The sequence below is a fragment of the Asterias amurensis genome, chromosome 2, assembly GCF_032118995.1.
Source record: "Asterias amurensis chromosome 2, ASM3211899v1".
Taxonomy (NCBI): Eukaryota; Metazoa; Echinodermata; class Asteroidea; order Forcipulatida; family Asteriidae; genus Asterias; species Asterias amurensis.
Window position 1 is genome coordinate 9,082,072 of NC_092649.1, and position 18,480 is coordinate 9,100,551.

Sequence of the window (18,480 nt, forward strand, 5' to 3'; positions counted from 1 at the left end):
AATCTTTAAAATCTTCAGCTATGTCTTTATTAATTTAATACCATACTGTTGAAAAATATTGCAATTTTGTGTAATTTATTGTTGAAATGAATCATGAAATGATTAAACATTATAACATTATAAACATTTTCTGAGGTCTATAAACCAAAAACAGGATGCCATTTTTTCATTCAATATATCAGATCCTAATCACTTCACCAAGTGAAATAAAATGGTCAAGATTTAACTTCAGATTCTGCTGAATTGTACTCAAATATCATCCAATATTTGCATCTTAATACTGACAACCAACATATTCTCAAGATAAACTTGATGTGAACCTCTAAATGTTTTTTGACATGTGTCCAGATCTTAAAGTTTTGGACACAAATTCTTTGTACAATTTCTCAGCCTACTACATCTGCAAAACAACTCATAAAATTACTCAAACATATTACTTTCCTTAGTGACCAACAGCGATTGTTGTGCCAGCTTTCCTCCAGATATCGTCATCTGTCCTTGTATGGTTAAGATACATATGGGAAATATCCACTCTACCATTGGCCACAAGCCAACTGCGGCTGTAAATTGCATACCTCAAATTCTAACCTTCCAGAAATGAATTAACTTGTATTAATTTTGTAAGCCTTTTCGGAAGTTTTTTTTCACCACCAATGTGCGTGATTGCAAATCATGATGTGCCAAAATGAACGATTGATTACATGACAGGTTTGGTCGGATAGGCTTGTTCGAGGAAAGTGTCTTGTTTATTTCAAGAAGGCAGATCTTGGAGGTAATTATTTTGTTCAATGGTGTTAATGAAACTTGGCAATTTCATTGTTTTCAAACGAACTTAAATAATCTGCCCACTATTAATTATAAATTTGCATGTAGCTCAAATTCTAACCTTACAGAAATGAATTAACTTGTAATAATTTGTAAGCCTTTTCGGATTTTTCTTTTTACCACCAATGTGCGTGATTGCAAATCATGATGTGCCAAAATGAACGATTGATTACATGACAGGTTTGGTCGGATAGGCTTGTTCGAGGAAAGTGTCTTGTTTATTTCAAGAAGGCAGATCTTGGAGGTAATTATTTTGTTCAATGGTGTTAATGAAACTTGGCAATTTCATTGTTTTCAAACGAACTTAAATAATCTGCCCACTATTAATTATAAATTTGCATGTAGCTCAAATTCTAACCTTACAGAAATGAATTAACTTGTAATAATTTGTAAGCCTTTTCGGATTTTTCTTTTTACCACCAATGTGCGTGATTGCAAATCATGATGTGCCAAAATGAACGATTGATTACATGACAGGTTTGGTCGGATAGGCTTGTTCGAGGAAAGTGTCTTGTTTATTTCAAGAAGGCAGATCTTGGAGGTAATTTTTTTGTTCAATGGTGTTAATGAAACTTGGCAATTTCATTGTTTTCAAACGAACTTAAATAATCTGCCCACTATTATTTATAAATTGCATGTAGCTCAAATTCTAACCTTACAGAAATGAATTAACTTGTATTAATTTGTAAGCCTTTTCCGAAGTTTTTTTTCACCACCAATGTGCATGATTGCAAATCATGATGTGCCAAAATGAACGATTGATTACATGATAGGTTTGGTCGGATGCCGGTGTCTTAATTATCAGAGAAGGCAGATCTTGGAGGTAAATTTGTGTCGATGATATTCATGAAACTTGGCACTTTCATTGTTTTCAAAAGAATTTGTGTGAACTGCCGGATATCAATTACAAATTGTGTGTAAGTTAATTGTTAATTAGTTTTTCTCATTCAGATTAGTTACAGTAATTCTATTTTATTTATAGGCAGTAAAGACTGCACTTCGACCTTTCTTAATTTGAATTTCTAAAGAAATTGAATGGTTGATCGGCTCTAACTGCTGGCTTTTATGAAATTGAATGAGTCTTGCTGCCTAATGAAATTGAATGATCTTATTTTTACATTGAATGCTAAACTGGTGAAACTGAACTACTTTGTTTGACTGTTGAATGCTGAATCAACTGAGCATTCATTTTTCAAATTGAATGAGCCAGGTGTTGAAATAAATGGATTTCTGCTGAAATTGACTAGGAATACCTATAAAGATGCTTATTCGTAGGTTTGAAGTATATTGTTAACATACTCACCATCATATATTAGCCTCTGTCGTGTATTCTGTTTGTCTAGTCTGTCGTGTTTTTTCTGTCTTCTGTACAGTCTTTTCTGTTGTTTGTCTGTGTCAATAGGTTAAGGCACAAAAGCCTCTGCTTCACCTTAACCTAATTGTTATCCTACTTAAAGCTTCCTAATAATGTATATATAACTGTCTTAATCATTGTGAACTTTTTTTTTTTCATATCCTAAGTTACTTTGTATTACTGTAAACTACTCATAATTTGAGTATAATTAACAAACTTTGTAAAATGTGTAAATGTACATGTAGGGCAGCAATAAAATAAATGTGTGAAAAAAATACAAAAAATAATAATAACAATAGCTAAAAGTGGTTGATCATTAAAAGACTTTCACCTGTGCTGAAGTTTGCGTGGAATCCAAGTCTAGCAATGGAGGAATCACTGATGAACTTAATGAAGAGTTTGGAACCTGTGGATGTAATGGTGCGTGGAGTTTCATCACCGCAGAATCGTCCAATCAGAGTGGCCGTATCATCAGCTCCATCAAACACCTGAACGTAATCGTAACTTGAAAAGAAAGACAGAGAATGATGATTGGATTAGTGGAGGTATGACTTAAGTCATTGCTACCAACCAAGTGCAGGACTAAATTGCAGTCACAAGGTTGTGGGTTCGAATCCTACAAAGCTTACCGCTGATTTCACAATGAATAGAATAAATATTGTCATCTATTTACTGAAGCACATTCCTGCAACTCATAATCATAGACATTAAAGACAGTGGACACTATTGGTAATTGACAAAGACCAGTCTTCTCACTTGGTGTATCTCATCATATGCATAAAAAAAAAAACTGTGGAAATTTGAACTCAATTGGTTATCAAAGTTGCGAGATAATAATGAAAGAAAAAACACCCTTGTCACACGAAGTTGTGTGCGTTTAGATGTTTGATTTCGAGACCTCAAATTCTCAACTTGAGGTCTCGAAATCAAATCCGTGGAAAATTACTTCTTTCTCAAAAACTACGTCACTTCAGAGGGAGCCGTTTCTCACAATGTTTTATACTATCAACCTCTCCCCATTACTCGTTACCAAGTGAAGTTTTATGCTAATAATTATTTTGAGTAATTACCAATATAGTCCACTGCCTTTAAACCAATGTTTGTATGAGAGAGATTGGTTGTGGCCAGCTTGGCGCTTACATTCCCTTGTTCAAGCTTGCCTGGATGTTTTTTTTTTGCATGACTCAGGAAAAGCATTGAGTAAAAGAATGCCTGTCCATAGTTTAAACCATGGGTTTAAACCAACCCCAAAAGTTATTCTTTATCCCCTGGGTTGAATGTTTACATCTATTTAAGTCTTTGTTGTTAAAAACTTAGTGGGATTAATAATTTTGATATTATAATGAGATGAAATAAAATAGCACAATTGTTTCTCGGTGAGACACTTCTGGCCAATTAAAACTGTCGTTTCTGTTTCCACTATCAGTGCTCTTGTTATGCCATTTACTACTAATAAAATATAGTACTTGGTATATGCCATAAACTCCTGTGTAGTACTTTGGCAAAACCTTAAGTTGTGCATTAAAAAATGAGTTTGCCCGAAAAAATAAAATTGCTCGCAACGATAGCTGACTTAACGCTGAGTGTTGCAACTTAAACTTATAAATTGTCACACTAGATACTGAAAATGCCTCTATGCATAGACTTTAATATGTGTGTACAAAACAATTACACAAGAAAAGAGCACTTTTAACATGCACTTTAGTTCTGGGGTGGTATATATGCATACTCTACCTACTTTTATAGAAGAGTAGAAGATTTATAAATGTTACACTTACTAGCAGCCTGACGACTCTTCCACCTCGAAGGAACTGAACGTCAACGAAACGTGATTTCCTTCCTCCGAGGATATCAGCCAGGCACACATAGCATCGGTAGGATACTGTCCAGGATAGTTAGGGGAGGTGATTATCCCAGCCCCCGCAAACATGTGACTCCCGCAACGGAGTGATGCGGCATCGACGGTCCGCCGCGTACACACCACGCTGATGGCTCTGAAAGAGAGAACATACACGATCAATGAGAACCTGTGAAGAGTTATCCCTGCCATATTCTTACTATACACCTGAATTCTTGGAACGAGACTCGAGGAGCAAAGTATGTTGTATGATCTCGTCGAGGCTACTGAATGAAACAGGTGATAGATGATGCATTTGAGGGGGGAATATTCCTCTGCCGGAGAGGGGGGAGGGGGGTTTAAAGCAACCTGAAGCCTTCAGGGAATTTACCAATCAGTATCTAGAACACCATGGGTAGTTTACCATCTTGACGTCAATGGCTCGGATCACATACACGACTTGAAATAACTTTGGTTTCCCATGAGCGTGATGGAGCAGGAAGTTATAATCTATCCCTAATACTGAAGGATAAAGGGGGGGGGGGTCGGAGAAAGCACTCTAGGGTTGAGGTTATTAGTATTTTCGATGGGAATAATGACAGTTAATTACAAACATTACTATTAAACTTTTCATCAAAAACAGAGTTCTGCTAGTTTTCCTGTGACAAGGGCCCCTCTGAAATGAATTTATGTTCAAGAAAACTGTATCTGAAAATGTACAAAACACAACAGCTGATTTCAGTGGGTTTTTTTTGTAAAAAGGTAAAATAAGAACAGATATGATGCTGCAAAAAAAATGTGCATGGTGTTTCACTACTTTCTCCAGGCTCACACAGCAAATTAAGCCCAAATGTTCCCCGGTTTGTTATTTCATAGTATATGGTTGATCACACAAAACATGAAGTCTGCCTGTGACTATTCTTGCCAGCTCTACCAATCCTGACACCTATGAGAGACATCTAACCCAGGGACATTTTTGAAAAGCAAAAAAATACCAATGTATCTGCTTCACCACAAGACATCGGACTCCAATCCCACCAAGACACAAACCGCAGGAATGTACTTATTATTGGTCTGTCTCACTCAGCTCTCATCTGACAAATCTCAAAATACAACTTTAAAGGGAAGGTTTAGCGTTGGTTTATCTTTCTGTAATGCAGGGTACTTCATCTTGAAGGGGCAAGGCCATTTTCATTTTTTTAGCAAAGGGCATTTCTGTTGGAAAGGCCATTGGAAGTCTGAGGAATGTCTTTGAAGGGGCACTGAGGTGTATGATCAAGGGCAACCGAAGCAACATGCCTCTGGGTAGTTCCAGGTCTGCAATGTTTGAAGCAGAACATCAATTTGCCGCAAGCAGAATGATCCATGCTGGGAGCAAACAAGTTGAAGGCACACAAATGTTTCCTGCCGGCCGGAACTCTTTCGCATCTTCAACCTTGATTGCTCTGGTTTTCAGTCATAATTTCACTGGCCCATTACTTTCAAAGATGTTTTCCTTCAACAAATGGTGGGTTTAATTTGGCGTTTGGGGGGGGGGGGGCTGGGGCCTCTTCAGGAGCAGGGATGTATGAGTGTTTCATCTGTTACAAGTGATTGCAGACAGGTATGCAAAGATATTCATATACTGTCTTGATACAATCAATGTCAAACTCTACATTACTTGACTTCCGTTTGAATCCATTGCCTGCCTTTAACTCTGTGTCTAATACAACAAAACAACACCGTCAGAGGGGTGACACAAGGGAGGGGTAAGTAATCAGAATAGAGGCTTTATTACAGGAGAGTGTCTACTCTACAGGATCCAGGGCTCTAGACTGACCTCTACAGCTGGCATCTTGACTTTGCCTTAGGTAGAGAAATTGCTTCAAATTGATGCTGTGGAAGGCTAAGGTTTTGGTGGTAAACTGTTTACTTTTGGGTAAAGAGTGCAACATAGGCAAACCTTAGAGTGCAAACAGTGAACCCGATAATATTTGCTGACACATCATCTCGTAAATGACAACTTTAATAAAGACTGATGAGTTTTTCGCCTCAAACGGGGGAAGAGGAACTAATGGAATATTGAAATGTTTTGACAAAACAGAAGTGCATTTTTGACAAGTAACCTTTAGTTGGCACTCACTGCAGTAAACGGGGCATTTATGGCAGTCGTCCTATGAAAGGTTGAGTAGAGGTCACTGTTATTACCTGTACCTCATGTTAGGAAAGGTTCCACAACTGACTTTTTCATTTATAAACGTTTCATCACAGTTGTCTCCCACTTTCAAACTCAATTCAGTGTAAGAAAATATCATTACAATGTCATAGAGGGACTAGAATTTCTTTGAAAGTCTGCGGTTCTTATTACAGTCGATCTTTTGCTGCTTGCTTATTGTCTTAAGAAAACATAATTTTAAGTAAAGTTTACTAGGGACAAATTTCATAAGGCTTGCAAACATCCTTATGAAATGTTGTCCTTTTTAACCACAAAATGGCAGAACACCATTAAAAACCTGCTATTTCTGCAAGATGTTTCTGCACTAAGCAAATTTGTTGTGCCTACAAGTTTTCTTAAAATCGCAAAGCAAAGAAAATCTTGCTAAGCTTGAGCATTATACATACAGCAATGTACATATTGTTTGTCACTGTGCATGGCTGACCAGTAAGACACACTAAGCATTATTTCTCCTTTGCAGCTAAGCAGGAACTAGTCCTGCTATCCCCACTCCCCATCCCCCACAAAAAATCTGAAGTGTGTACTATACTCACATCAAGACGAAAGTTCAACTGGTCAAACCCTAATTGATATTTGCTGTTTCCACTAAAGCACTGTGAAATTCCAGAAACCTGGCACCTGAAAGTTATGTCTCTGAAGAAAGTTTTCAGGAAGGGGGTGACTGGATCCAGGGTCTTACTTGGAGCGTGGAATGACGTACTTCCTTTTGAAATTATAAGAGTGCGTAGCCAACTTCGATATCAATTATGATGTTTGTAACCTTTATCCCCCAACAGTTCCCCAACTGCTTGTGCTTAGCAAACTTTGATACTTAAAGAGGAACTCCAAGATCAAGATTTAGTTTTGCAATGACCTCATTTTCGAACAGATAGAGTCCTTTATACAATGGAAAAACACATACTCATCTTGATATGTTGTAAAACGCCACTGTGTCTGAAACCTTTGAGTGATTTTTTGTTACTTTGAAATTTATGTCATGTTTAAAACTTCACTCTGAATGAGCACATCAAGCAAAATTTACTTTACACCAGTTTCAAAAGACAAAAAAGACTTAAGTAATGTTATTTTGTCACCACTTTCATGAGGACTCAGTGGTTTAGATACCAGGGGACCAGTAGGAACATAACATAACATAACAATTAAAGTTTATAAGGCGTTATTCCATCAAGATCAAACCGCACTAGAAAGAAATTAACTTGGAAAAGGTGTGTCTTAAGGACTTTACAAAAAGCAGATAGAGTATTAAATTCCCTAATGGCAGTTGGGAGATTGTTCCAAATCATGGGCCCAGCCACACTGAAAGCCTTCCGACCTAGAACTTTGTTTGCTCGGGGAATATTCAAGCGAGTGATGTCAAGTGTGGATCGAAGAAATCGTGGAGGAGTGTAATATGTGACAGTAAAGTGGTAATATAATGAGGTGTGGTTTTGTTAAAGCATTTAAAAACGAGAAGAGTATACCTTAAAATGGATTTGTTCTCTAATTGGTAGCCAATGAAGTTCCCTAAGTGATGGGGTGATATGTTCTCTCAAGGGTGTGGAACATATTAACCGAGCTGCACTATTTTGTAACCTTTGAACTCTGTCCACAATTCACATGAAGTTGCACCAAATAAAAGGAGATTGCCATAGGAATTGACACCCCAACCACAGATGATTTTTCTCAGTTGGTATTTTAAACCTCAGTAATGACAAACAATAAGCAGTCCGATCAAGTAGAACAAGAGAATCCAAACCAAAATTCAGTCTTTTGTCCTTTTAAAAAGAACACAAATTTGCAAAAGGAAAGTTTAGCAAATAGCTGCCTTAAAAAGTTGAACCATATATACATGTAGGGTCAAGCTTTACTTGGTTGAATAGCAAACTGGTCCCCAAACACCATGACAGGAAATGTCAGTTGGCAAACTGGTTCCGATACACCTTGACAGGAAATAGCAGTTGGCAAATTGGCTTCCATGCGCCTAAAGGAAATGCCCTTGTCTACCCCCCTCCACCACCCCCACCAGCAGCCCTTCAGCTCCCACATGAACACAGCCAAACCCTCACAATTTGTATTGTGTACACCTGGGAGATTGAGCAACAGATCACACTCTCTTGATAGCATACCATAGAGCCTAAAACAAATAACACCTCAACATGAAACCATTGTCAATGCCGGTCCAAAGTATCGCTTCTACCCACTCCATCAACAACCATTCCCCACCCAGCCAATGGACACACAGTCAAACCATCAAAGTTTGTACATCTGTGAGATTGGGCCATCCTGTACTGTAAAAGCAAGCCATAGATCCCCAAAACAAACACCAAACGTCTTATGACATTAAACCATTCTCAATGTCTGAAACATAGCGCCTCATCACACCCCCACTATATCTACACCCTCCCCTCCATCAACACCCCTCCCCTCCCTCTCAAGAAACCAGTTAAACCATCCAACTTTGCACACCTGGGGATAGGATCTTGCTTTAATGACAGCAGGCTAGAGAGTCTAAAACAAACAACAGATAGGCTTAAACCATTCTCAATAGCTGCTCCACACCCCAAGCCAAAAAGTCAAAGGCAACATCACTCAGCAACATCACTGTTGCCTGTTTCTACATGTTGTTCACATTCCAATGAACACAGCCAAACCATTAAAGTTTGTACATTAAATCTTATGACATAAAACCATTCTCAATTTCTACTATAAGTCTGAAACATAGTGCCTCATCACACCCACACTCCATATACACCCTAATCTCCTCCATCTATACCCAACCCCTCCACAACACCCCCTCCCCTCCTCTCAAGAATCCAGTTAACCATACAATAACCATACGCACGCTTGGGATAAAGGCGGATCTTGGATCTTGCAGTCTAAAACGAACAACAGGTAGTCCTAAACTATCCTCAATAGCTCAAGTCCTGACCCAATGTAAGGCCATATAAAAAAAAAAATTGTTGATTGTCCCTGCCCGACCGTTCAAAAAACCCCGGCCCCATTTTGATGTTTTTCTTTTTTAATCATAAAAAACAACCTTTTCAATGATATTTTTTTCAAAATGCACAGATTTGAAAAGATGTTTGAAGAAGGTTTTTATTCATGATGGCAAAGCAAGAACAATTCTTCAAATAGTTACTTGGGCAACACTGTGCTTAGTTGTTTGAAAAAGTTTACAGAAAATGTCATCTAGGAGTTAAATTTTGTTTGACAAAACTATATTTTGAAAACATCCAAAACACACAAACCCTCTGTTTTATAGTGATTGTGATGATTTCTTTATTCTTGATTTCATATTTGGCATGTCAACAAAACTATAATTTAAAAAACTCCCTCCCTCCCCCATCCACAAAAAAAGGACGATCAACAATTTTTTTTTATGTGGCCTAAAGGTGACATCACTCAGCAAGATTATTATTTTCTTGCCTGTTTCATTGTGACATTCACATTCCACAAATGATTTTTTTGCTTCTATCTCTGAAAAAAATCCATGAGAAACAATGTCAAGGCTTTTTTCTTTATGATTTGAGACTGTGGTATGTGAACTTGGGATGCATAATGTTTACACGAAAACAAAGTAAACACAGGAATCTTTTATTTTTTATACAATTTTCAATTGCAATTTTCAATTTAGATACTGTATGCATTTAACTATACATAGTTCAAGAACCTATCTTGACCTGAAAATTTGACTTCAATGTATTCTAGCAAGTACACAAAGACACCCCCAATGGTGTAAATTACCTTCTGCTGAAAACATTGGCACCCTGGCTTTTATTCATGCGTACAAATCCAACGTCTCGTCCTTCTAAAATGATTTTACTGGTATTGGTGAGAGATCAAGCTGGGCACTGCGTAGTAACTTAATGCGTTTGGTGCTGCATCTACTGGTGGCATATTACACTTAATTGCATCAAATTGGGTCTCTAATTTGTATGTGGATTCATCTACCATAACTGTTTTCAAAGGTTGTGCTCAACATTGGTAAAGAGCAATATGAATGCCACAAATTTGAACACAACCAACATGGTATAAAAAGATAGAAAATTCCACTTGAAATCATTTTGCTCCAAATAATACCGATTCAAGAGATGTTAAATACCGATACAGTTTTGGGGAAATTAGGTGGAAAGTTTGTCTGACATCTGGGTTATTTTAGAAAAAGTATAGGTTATTTAGTGCTATTCACTATGCAGCAGTATACATCAGATGAGTTTGCATATTTTGGTTTATTTATCCTCAAAATTGAAGTTATCAGACTCGGACACTTTTGGCACAGTAACCTGTACATTGAGACTTTGGTAAAAACAACTTAACTTAAACAAAGAGTGCTGGAGAAATTTGGGCTTGGTAAATTTGAGTTTTGAGTAATTGGCAAGTTCTGGCAGAGATACATGTTGATGCAGTATGCTTCCTCGGGCAAAAGGGTGTTCCCTACATGTTTATTTAATTGATCACTGGAACTTGGCATAGCAAAAAGAGTGCCTGAAGGTGCAAGATGGGTACCTGGAGATGTATCTATTGTTTGAATGTGAAATATGAATATGGGTGCCATTTCAGCAAGCAAATGATTTGTCATATCAATGATAGCAATGGTCTGTCTGCATGCATGGGCCCAGTTTCATAAAGCCCGTAGTACAAAAACTTGCTAAGCACAGAAAAATATGCTTAACAGAAATGGGTTACCAGCTAAAAATACATTAAGTTTACATTGTCGTGTCTGGTGTCCCACTCAATTTTTGCTAAGCAAAGAACTTGTCAAGCAGTATTTTCTGCTTCACTCACATCTTTATGAAATTGGGCCCATCTATTGTTGCATCAAAAGAGTTGCTCGCTGAAATGACGTCCAGTGAACAATTGACATTTCAGCCTGAGATCATCTTGCCCTTCAGCACTCAACAGTCTGTGCTCACTATTCACTGACATAAGAGCCTGTATATCCTCACCCTGATTGGTCAAAAGTTTTGATACGCAAGAGCCATGCTTCTATTGCATGCTTCTTCAGTAGATCCAATAAGACATCAGATTTCAAGAAGCCCAACCAAACAGGAAGAAACACTTACTACAGAAAAACCACAAACCAAAGATGATCAAAATAAACTTTGCGGTAAATATTTGCCCATGACCTTCACCGTTTATCAAGGCAAAAACTCCTCCTTGAAAAGTAAAGTTTTTCTTTGAAAAAGGTAGGCTAATAAGTTGAGCCTTTTCCAAACTTTCCACGCATACTTGGCTCATCCTACCATCCCTTTCTGGTGAAGTAATTAGTCTCATACCTCTAAAAGGTGAACAACGCTCTTCACTTTTCTGTGCACAATTTTGAAAGGTATTGTAACTTTTTTGTGAGTGCTAAACTCCATGCATCTTGGGGTGACGAATGACAAAGTGAGCTATGACATAATTGAAGGCATGTGATGTAAACACTGTTGTTGGTTGGAGGGACAATGCGTCCAAGGTTTACTACCTGGGAAAGTGCTTGGTGGCAATGAAAGTGGGTCAACATCTGGAATAATTTTTTTTTCTACTTTGAAGTGAGAAAGTTCCATTGTCATTTAATCTTAAATTCCCAGAGTAGTCATTATGGAGTAAGGTATAGGAGAAAATGGAATGCCCTGGGTTAAACTTGGATCAGTTAAATCCATCCATTCAGTATTTTTAGTAAAAAGTGACAATGGGAACAACTTCTATCAAAACTGAAAACTGCTTGTATTTTTTATTTACATACAAGAAACAGATTTCCAAAGTCACAAACAATATATATTTTTAAAGAATTTTAGCTGGTAGCCTGTTTTTGCAAAGCTTGGCCCACAACCTTGCAGATTAAGATCAGAATGAATGCACAACTCAATGGGTAATGGTCCCCCAGCTTATTTTGCTAATTATGTTGATACGGTTCCTTATCAACACACGATTTTGGTCTATGTCTATTGCTTAAAACCATTTATTAGGCTTATGTTCTGGCATGGGCTTCATCCGTCAAATTAGTATTTTTTTAAATGATTTTTTTCTTCGGAAATTCCACCAGGTGTATGGTGCTGTGACTGGTGCCCTGCTAATTCTTTGCTTAGCAAAGAAATTTGCTGTGAGCAGTATCTTCTGCTAACTTTATAAAATTGGGCAACTAAAAGTGCATGGCTGTCACAGATAACTGGAAAATCATCAACTAAAATACACCCTAGCTGTTCAGTTGAACCAAAGTTGAAATTAAAAAACAAATAAGTGTGTAAGGGGTTAATTACATGCATAAGGTCAATAAAATCTGCGAAGAGGAAAGATAAATATTCTCCATTTTACGTCCCTGGATCCTTACCCTGGTTACCAATTTTTTAAAACCCTCCATGACGAGCATCTGCCCCGTTGCATCATCACCTTGCTTTGCAATAAGATTCAGACATAAGTGCCCCTCATTTCCGCATCGTATTAAAACTGGGCGGCGCTTATTGCTAATCAAACCCCCTGTTATTGACAATCTCAAGGTAACCCAATCAGTCCCCCATACTTGTTTATGTGGCGTGCATGAAGTGTTGTCATAACTATTAGTTATCGTTTTTCAGTAAATCACAACAACTGGAAAGAGGACATTCCTTTAGCCATTTTCACGATAACATCAGTAATTATCGTTTCCTGGTTGGTTAATCTTCGACTCAAGGGCATACTAATAATGTCTAGTATAGCTGACTCGACCACGATAAGGTACTGCTTTCAATGGAAATTTACCATTTCCTCAGAGGTGCCCTATACCATAGAGCAAGGCTATGCCCAAGTAGTAAATGATTAGGTGCCCTTGCCCTTTCAGAAGCATCAGAACTGGCAATGTAAACCGAGATATAACTACACACAGTAGGTCCGTTGAAAGGGAGATCGCACTTTCAAAATATTGTTTTGTTAAAACTAAATCAGATTATTGGTGATTTTTATCAACGATAGCAGTTTTGATTTGATACAAACACGGTTAGTCTACTCATATAGTAGTCTTGCTTTGAAATCTGTAAACTGTTAATGAAGGTGAATGCTTCCCGATGTCCATTGCAGACAACTGAAAGCCTTGGCAACATAAAAACACTTTTCTTGACAAATCCCAGAAACAACACCCACTGCTAATTGCTATTTAACTTTTAATTTAGAATGAAATAAGTGATTAACAATCCTTAATTATTTAAGATGTCAACACAAGATCAATTTTGGTTTTCTTATGTCTAATTATCAGAGGGTGTGTTACCCTTTGGCAAAACCTTCAAAGGGTTCACTCTACTTTCTCTCTGAGATTTCAGGTAAATATTTTGAAACTCTTTTCCTGTCAAGGTGCAGCTGTCTTTTTTAATTATTCTGCAATTGAAATCAATGTAAGGTCAGTGCCAAATGTCATAGAGCTGCTCAAGTACAAAGATTAGCTGAGCACAACAAAACTATGCACGCAATTGATTAAGGTTAACAGCCACTTTTACAAGCCTGGAATATCATCTTTCAGAGAAATCTTAGGAAACATGGGAAACATTTGGAGGGGCACCAAGACCAGGAGCAACCTCCATGGCCTAGTGTATTACCATGCAAGCCTGCATTTGTGACTGGTATCCTGTTAATTTGTGCTTGGAAGGAAATCTTCAGGCAATATTTTCAGCTTAATATAAGCAGCTCTATACATGTGCCCAGGCATACATTTGCACATGCAGCTATGACTGTTCCTAAGGATGTTGCTACAAGCATCCTATGCTGCAATGCATTTTCACAAGAGCCACAGCCACAGCCGTTAATTAGATCATGGCTTATGGCTGCAAAAGCAAAATAGTCAGGGTCACATTTGTTTTTGAAAATACGCAGTCATTACTGTTATTGCATACCAGGAAACAGACAAAGGTGACAGCAGCAACACAAAGATCTACATTCGTACTGAAAAGTTAAACAACACGATAATAAAGTCTTGAATATTTGCCAAGAAAGACATTAAGTAAACAAAATAAATGTGATTGATGAACCTGTTTGGTACCAGCACAGGGACAAATAACTTTCATTTTCATCCAAAACACACATTACAATAATAAATCACAAATGCTCAACATTACTTAAAGCCATTATACACTTTCGGTAAACAGCATTGTCCAAGTCCCACACTTCGTGTATCACAAAGACATATAAAATAACAAACCTGTGAAAATTTAGGCTCAATCGGTCATCAGAGTCGGGAGAAAATAATGGGAAAACCCACTCCTGTTTTCGCGCATTTCGCCGTGTCATGACATGTGTTTATAATAAATCCGTAATTCTCGCTATCGAGAATTGATATTGTTTTACTGTTTTCTCAAAAAGTAAAGCATTTCATGGAACAATATTTCAAGATTATTCTTTCACCATTACCTCTGTAAACCCTGTAAACTGTTTGTAAATTTGTGAACTTTTTTTTTTCTGTATTGAAAGTGTATAATGTCTTTAACAACAATACTCTGAATTCCGAGAAGTTGTTCGATCTTGTACTAATCATTTTGATGAATGATAACTGGACACTAGCCAAATAAATTGAAAATGAGGAAACCGGGCAATTGCCAAGATACTATATCTGACCCTCCTAAAAAGGTAGAGCAAATCTTTTATTCAATTTAATTTCAACTTAGAGACATTTATTGACCACAGCAGCTCTTCAAACCAATTCTTTAATATACCCTTTTAAAAAACACTTTTATGTTAATTAACTAATTTCCTAGGGTTAACAGAAATAAAAATGTAAGATCATCAATCAAAAATTTATTTGACTAGAAAGTCACAGAGCTCTGCAATAGATAGTCAAAAGGTTGTTGACATAAACATGACCTTCACAACAACCCCTCAATAGCTGGTAAAACCATTACGAGTATTGGCAAGGAAATCATAACCTAGTTTGCATGCACAACATTTAGCAATCTACGTCATCCTCAGTATGAACATGATCTATTTAGGTCACAAATTTAATGTGACTTCATTTCCATGTCGACAGGTATTCACATGGACACAACATTTATCTCCAGGATGCCCTCCAGCTATGGGGTGTTATGATGCTTAACAGTCACGGATGAAAATGATATTTAACTGATCAAGCTTTGATTTTTGCTGATGTCTTTCCTGAGGTCATCTCTGTTGGTGTAACTGGTGAATGAGTGGTTAGTTCATGTAACCTGTCACTTCATACGCAGGCCCGTATGCTACACAGCCCAATAGAGGGAAAGCATAACAATCTTACATTTGTATGGTAATTGCATGTGTACAATTTGTTTATCAACTTATGATATGATGAAAGGGGGAACATTCTTGATTTTATGTGGTAGTTTCTCAAAAGGCAAGGGGCTTCCCGATCTATCCCTTTAAAGTCCGAAGGGAAGCTCAGAAGCAATGTTAAGTTTGGGAGGTGTTTTTATAAGGTGTGGGGAAGGGCCATCACAGGGGAAAAAGTCTCTCCAGGTCAAAGATTGTATCATGGATAAATCTTGGATGAAAAGTGAGAGAGGCACAATTCAAATTGTAATAACAATCTAAATATGTCTGGCAAGTGTCAGTGTTTGTTCACATTAGGAAAAACAACTAGGGAGGGGTATACAAAAGGGTAGGGCTTTCAGAATAGAGGACAGGAGTGACTATTAATTCTTTGAGAAGTTAAACAAGAAAGGGGGGGGGGGCAAAACCACTTGCAATTTTCCTGTATCAGTGTCAACAAAATGCCACAAATGATATGCCATTAAAAGGGAAAGAGCTCCAACACCAATAAATCAATGAAGTTTGGCAAGGTTATAATAACATCCCAGTGGCCCGAATCCACCTGATCAAAAGCAAAAAGTCTGCAAATTTAATGGGGTGCCACTACCTGCTTATTATCACACAATGGTATAAGGTCACCTAATAAAGATACTTCCTCATTGAAAGGCATTGTCTGATGCAGACCACAAGACAATCTTGATGTAAATATTTTTTTACAGGAGAACGACCTATTTCTGACATTCGAGAGTCAGGCAATTCAGTGTTGTGCTGAGGTGGCCCTGGTAAAGTGGGTTCGCCTACTGGCCAGGATTATTTCAGATCATAATTTTTGAAGACTAGTTCAAATCCAAGTTGGGTTTAAATGAACTGCCAATTGCTGTCAGAATGTTACGAGCTCCCAAACTGATATTTTGACCGATAGTGACACGATAATCATAATATCAGTTTGGGAGCTTCAATCTTTGTTGTTTGAGCTTTTCAAGACAGCGGATTATTGAGAATATGGGTTTGAATCCAGCAGGGTCCAAATTGCCAGGGTTCAGTTTTATATAGAGCTGCTTTACCACAAAAAGTTGCTAAGCTTAACAAAACAATGCTTACAAAAATAAGTTTACCAGTGAAGCTACCATGTCATAAATACAATTTGTGACAGGTACCTGCTTAGCAGCAAATTGTTAAGCAACATTTTCTGCTTAAGTAGATTTGTGATCATTGGGCCCTGGTCTTGAATATGGAATCGAGACACTGACCACAGGAAGTCCTTCAATTGAGGCATGTAAAAAACAATTGCATATTTAAACATAATTGCTTCCCTCCACCTAGAAATATAAACTGGTAGCATTTGAGGATCAAGTGAACTAGCTGTCCCATATCATCTCATATTCCTAGGTCAGCCACATGTATCAGTGAGAAATTACATCAGCTTTATGACACAGCAGAAAACAGCACAGGGCGGTGGTCATGGAACACAAGTTAACAAACTTTTCCTTTGTTTTTATGTTATTTCCATTTCTATACCCTGGATAACAAATTACATGTACAGGGATATAAGAACAAGCATTTGACAGCAGTAGCTGGCGCCAAGAAATTACAATTTGAGTGACACAAGGGGGGAAAATAATTTCCCATGAGGTCACATGTTTTGGAAGCTTTCAAGTAAAAGTAAATTTCTGAGCAATGCGTTCAAAGCTTGCACTTGAGGGTTGTATACCTACATGACAGTACAAACCAATAAAACAAGACAAAAGCAATAACCACGCAATGTCTTTTGACAAACTTGGCACTGGAATAAATTACCCAGAAATTACTTAGAACTGCATAAATACTACAATGTGCGATTCAATCAATTGTTGCCATAACAGTGTCACTATGACTTCTTGTACTTTTACAACCTCCCTTACAAAGATTCTACCTTTTTATTGGTTTAGAGTGCACGACAAGATATGTCTCATTTTTACTAGAAGGTGGCATGAACACGCAGCAAACAAGATACTATACTTATACCTGTAGCAAACGTTGTATTATCCCATGGCAACCGATGTACAAGTGAAATCCCAAGGCAACCAATGTGTTATTCCAAAAGCAATAGCAGCTTCTAGTACCACAGTACCAAAAGGAAGACATAATAGGAAGCCTTAGGTGGATCTTGAGTTAGGAAAAATTACTCGTCCTAACTTAGGAGAAGCCTTAATATCTCCTAGGACTATCCTAAGTTATTCTTTGTGAAACTGGCCCCTGGTCATATATCAAACACCAAATATTTACTTCAATTAGCTAAATGGGAAAAGCATACAAATGCATGGGTGTTCAGGAAATCCCAAACAAGCATCGATCATTCTTTGGTGTTTCCTGAACAACATACAACCGAACGTGGTGAAATTGTTACTGGTTGGTTGTGTAGTAAGTATATTTGAACACTAAAAGATCAAAAAGAAATCTATATAGGTTTTGAGGCTTTAAATGTTTTCAGTGTGTGGTAAGACCATCATGTGTATTTTTATACTTTGCTGGGTTCATTGTTCTTGAGACCTTGTCCCAAGGCAGCACTGAATGAGCAGGACGGTTCCATTCAGAGCTCAGTAGTCTCCCGAGTTTCCAAATGTACTCTGCCAGCAGCAGAATAAACAGCGAGACAAGCTCTCAAGAACAAATCTACACCGCAGAGTATATATACACACACATTGCAATACTGCAAACTGCATCGTGAGTTTCATAACTCATCCAAAAAAACAAAATATGCATGTGTTATGTTTGAAGACGAAACGGTAACTTAGACCATGGAGGTAGAAAATAAAGCTTATCTCCATGCATGGTCTTGTTGTTAATTTATCAAAGGTGTCATACACCCTCATCACACCTAGGACCTTTGAGGAGTTTGTAGAGATCTCTATCCCTTTTATTGAATACTTCCATTGGCTCTCACAACATTTTCTTGGCAAAACTCAAAAAGATTCCAAGGACTTTTTGCGGCTTTGAAAAGTACAGACAGTCGAAAAGTTGGGAAAGTTGCTCGATCATGGTAATCTAAAAGGGTAGGCCTTTGACTCCTTC

General features: G+C 37.6%; 1 protein-coding gene across 1 annotated transcript in view; it reads right to left on the reverse strand.

Moving 5' to 3' along the window:
• LOC139949848 (uncharacterized) overlaps positions 1 to 18,480 on the reverse strand; it is a 68,426-nt gene that overhangs the window by 36,916 nt on the left and 13,030 nt on the right. The window contains exons 2-3 of the mRNA XM_071948400.1: positions 3,958 to 4,173; positions 2,511 to 2,683 (exon numbers count right to left, since the gene is read on the reverse strand). Coding sequence (XP_071804501.1) covers positions 2,511 to 2,683; positions 3,958 to 4,173 — 389 coding nt within the window. The remainder of the gene's footprint in view (positions 1 to 2,510; positions 2,684 to 3,957; positions 4,174 to 18,480) is intronic.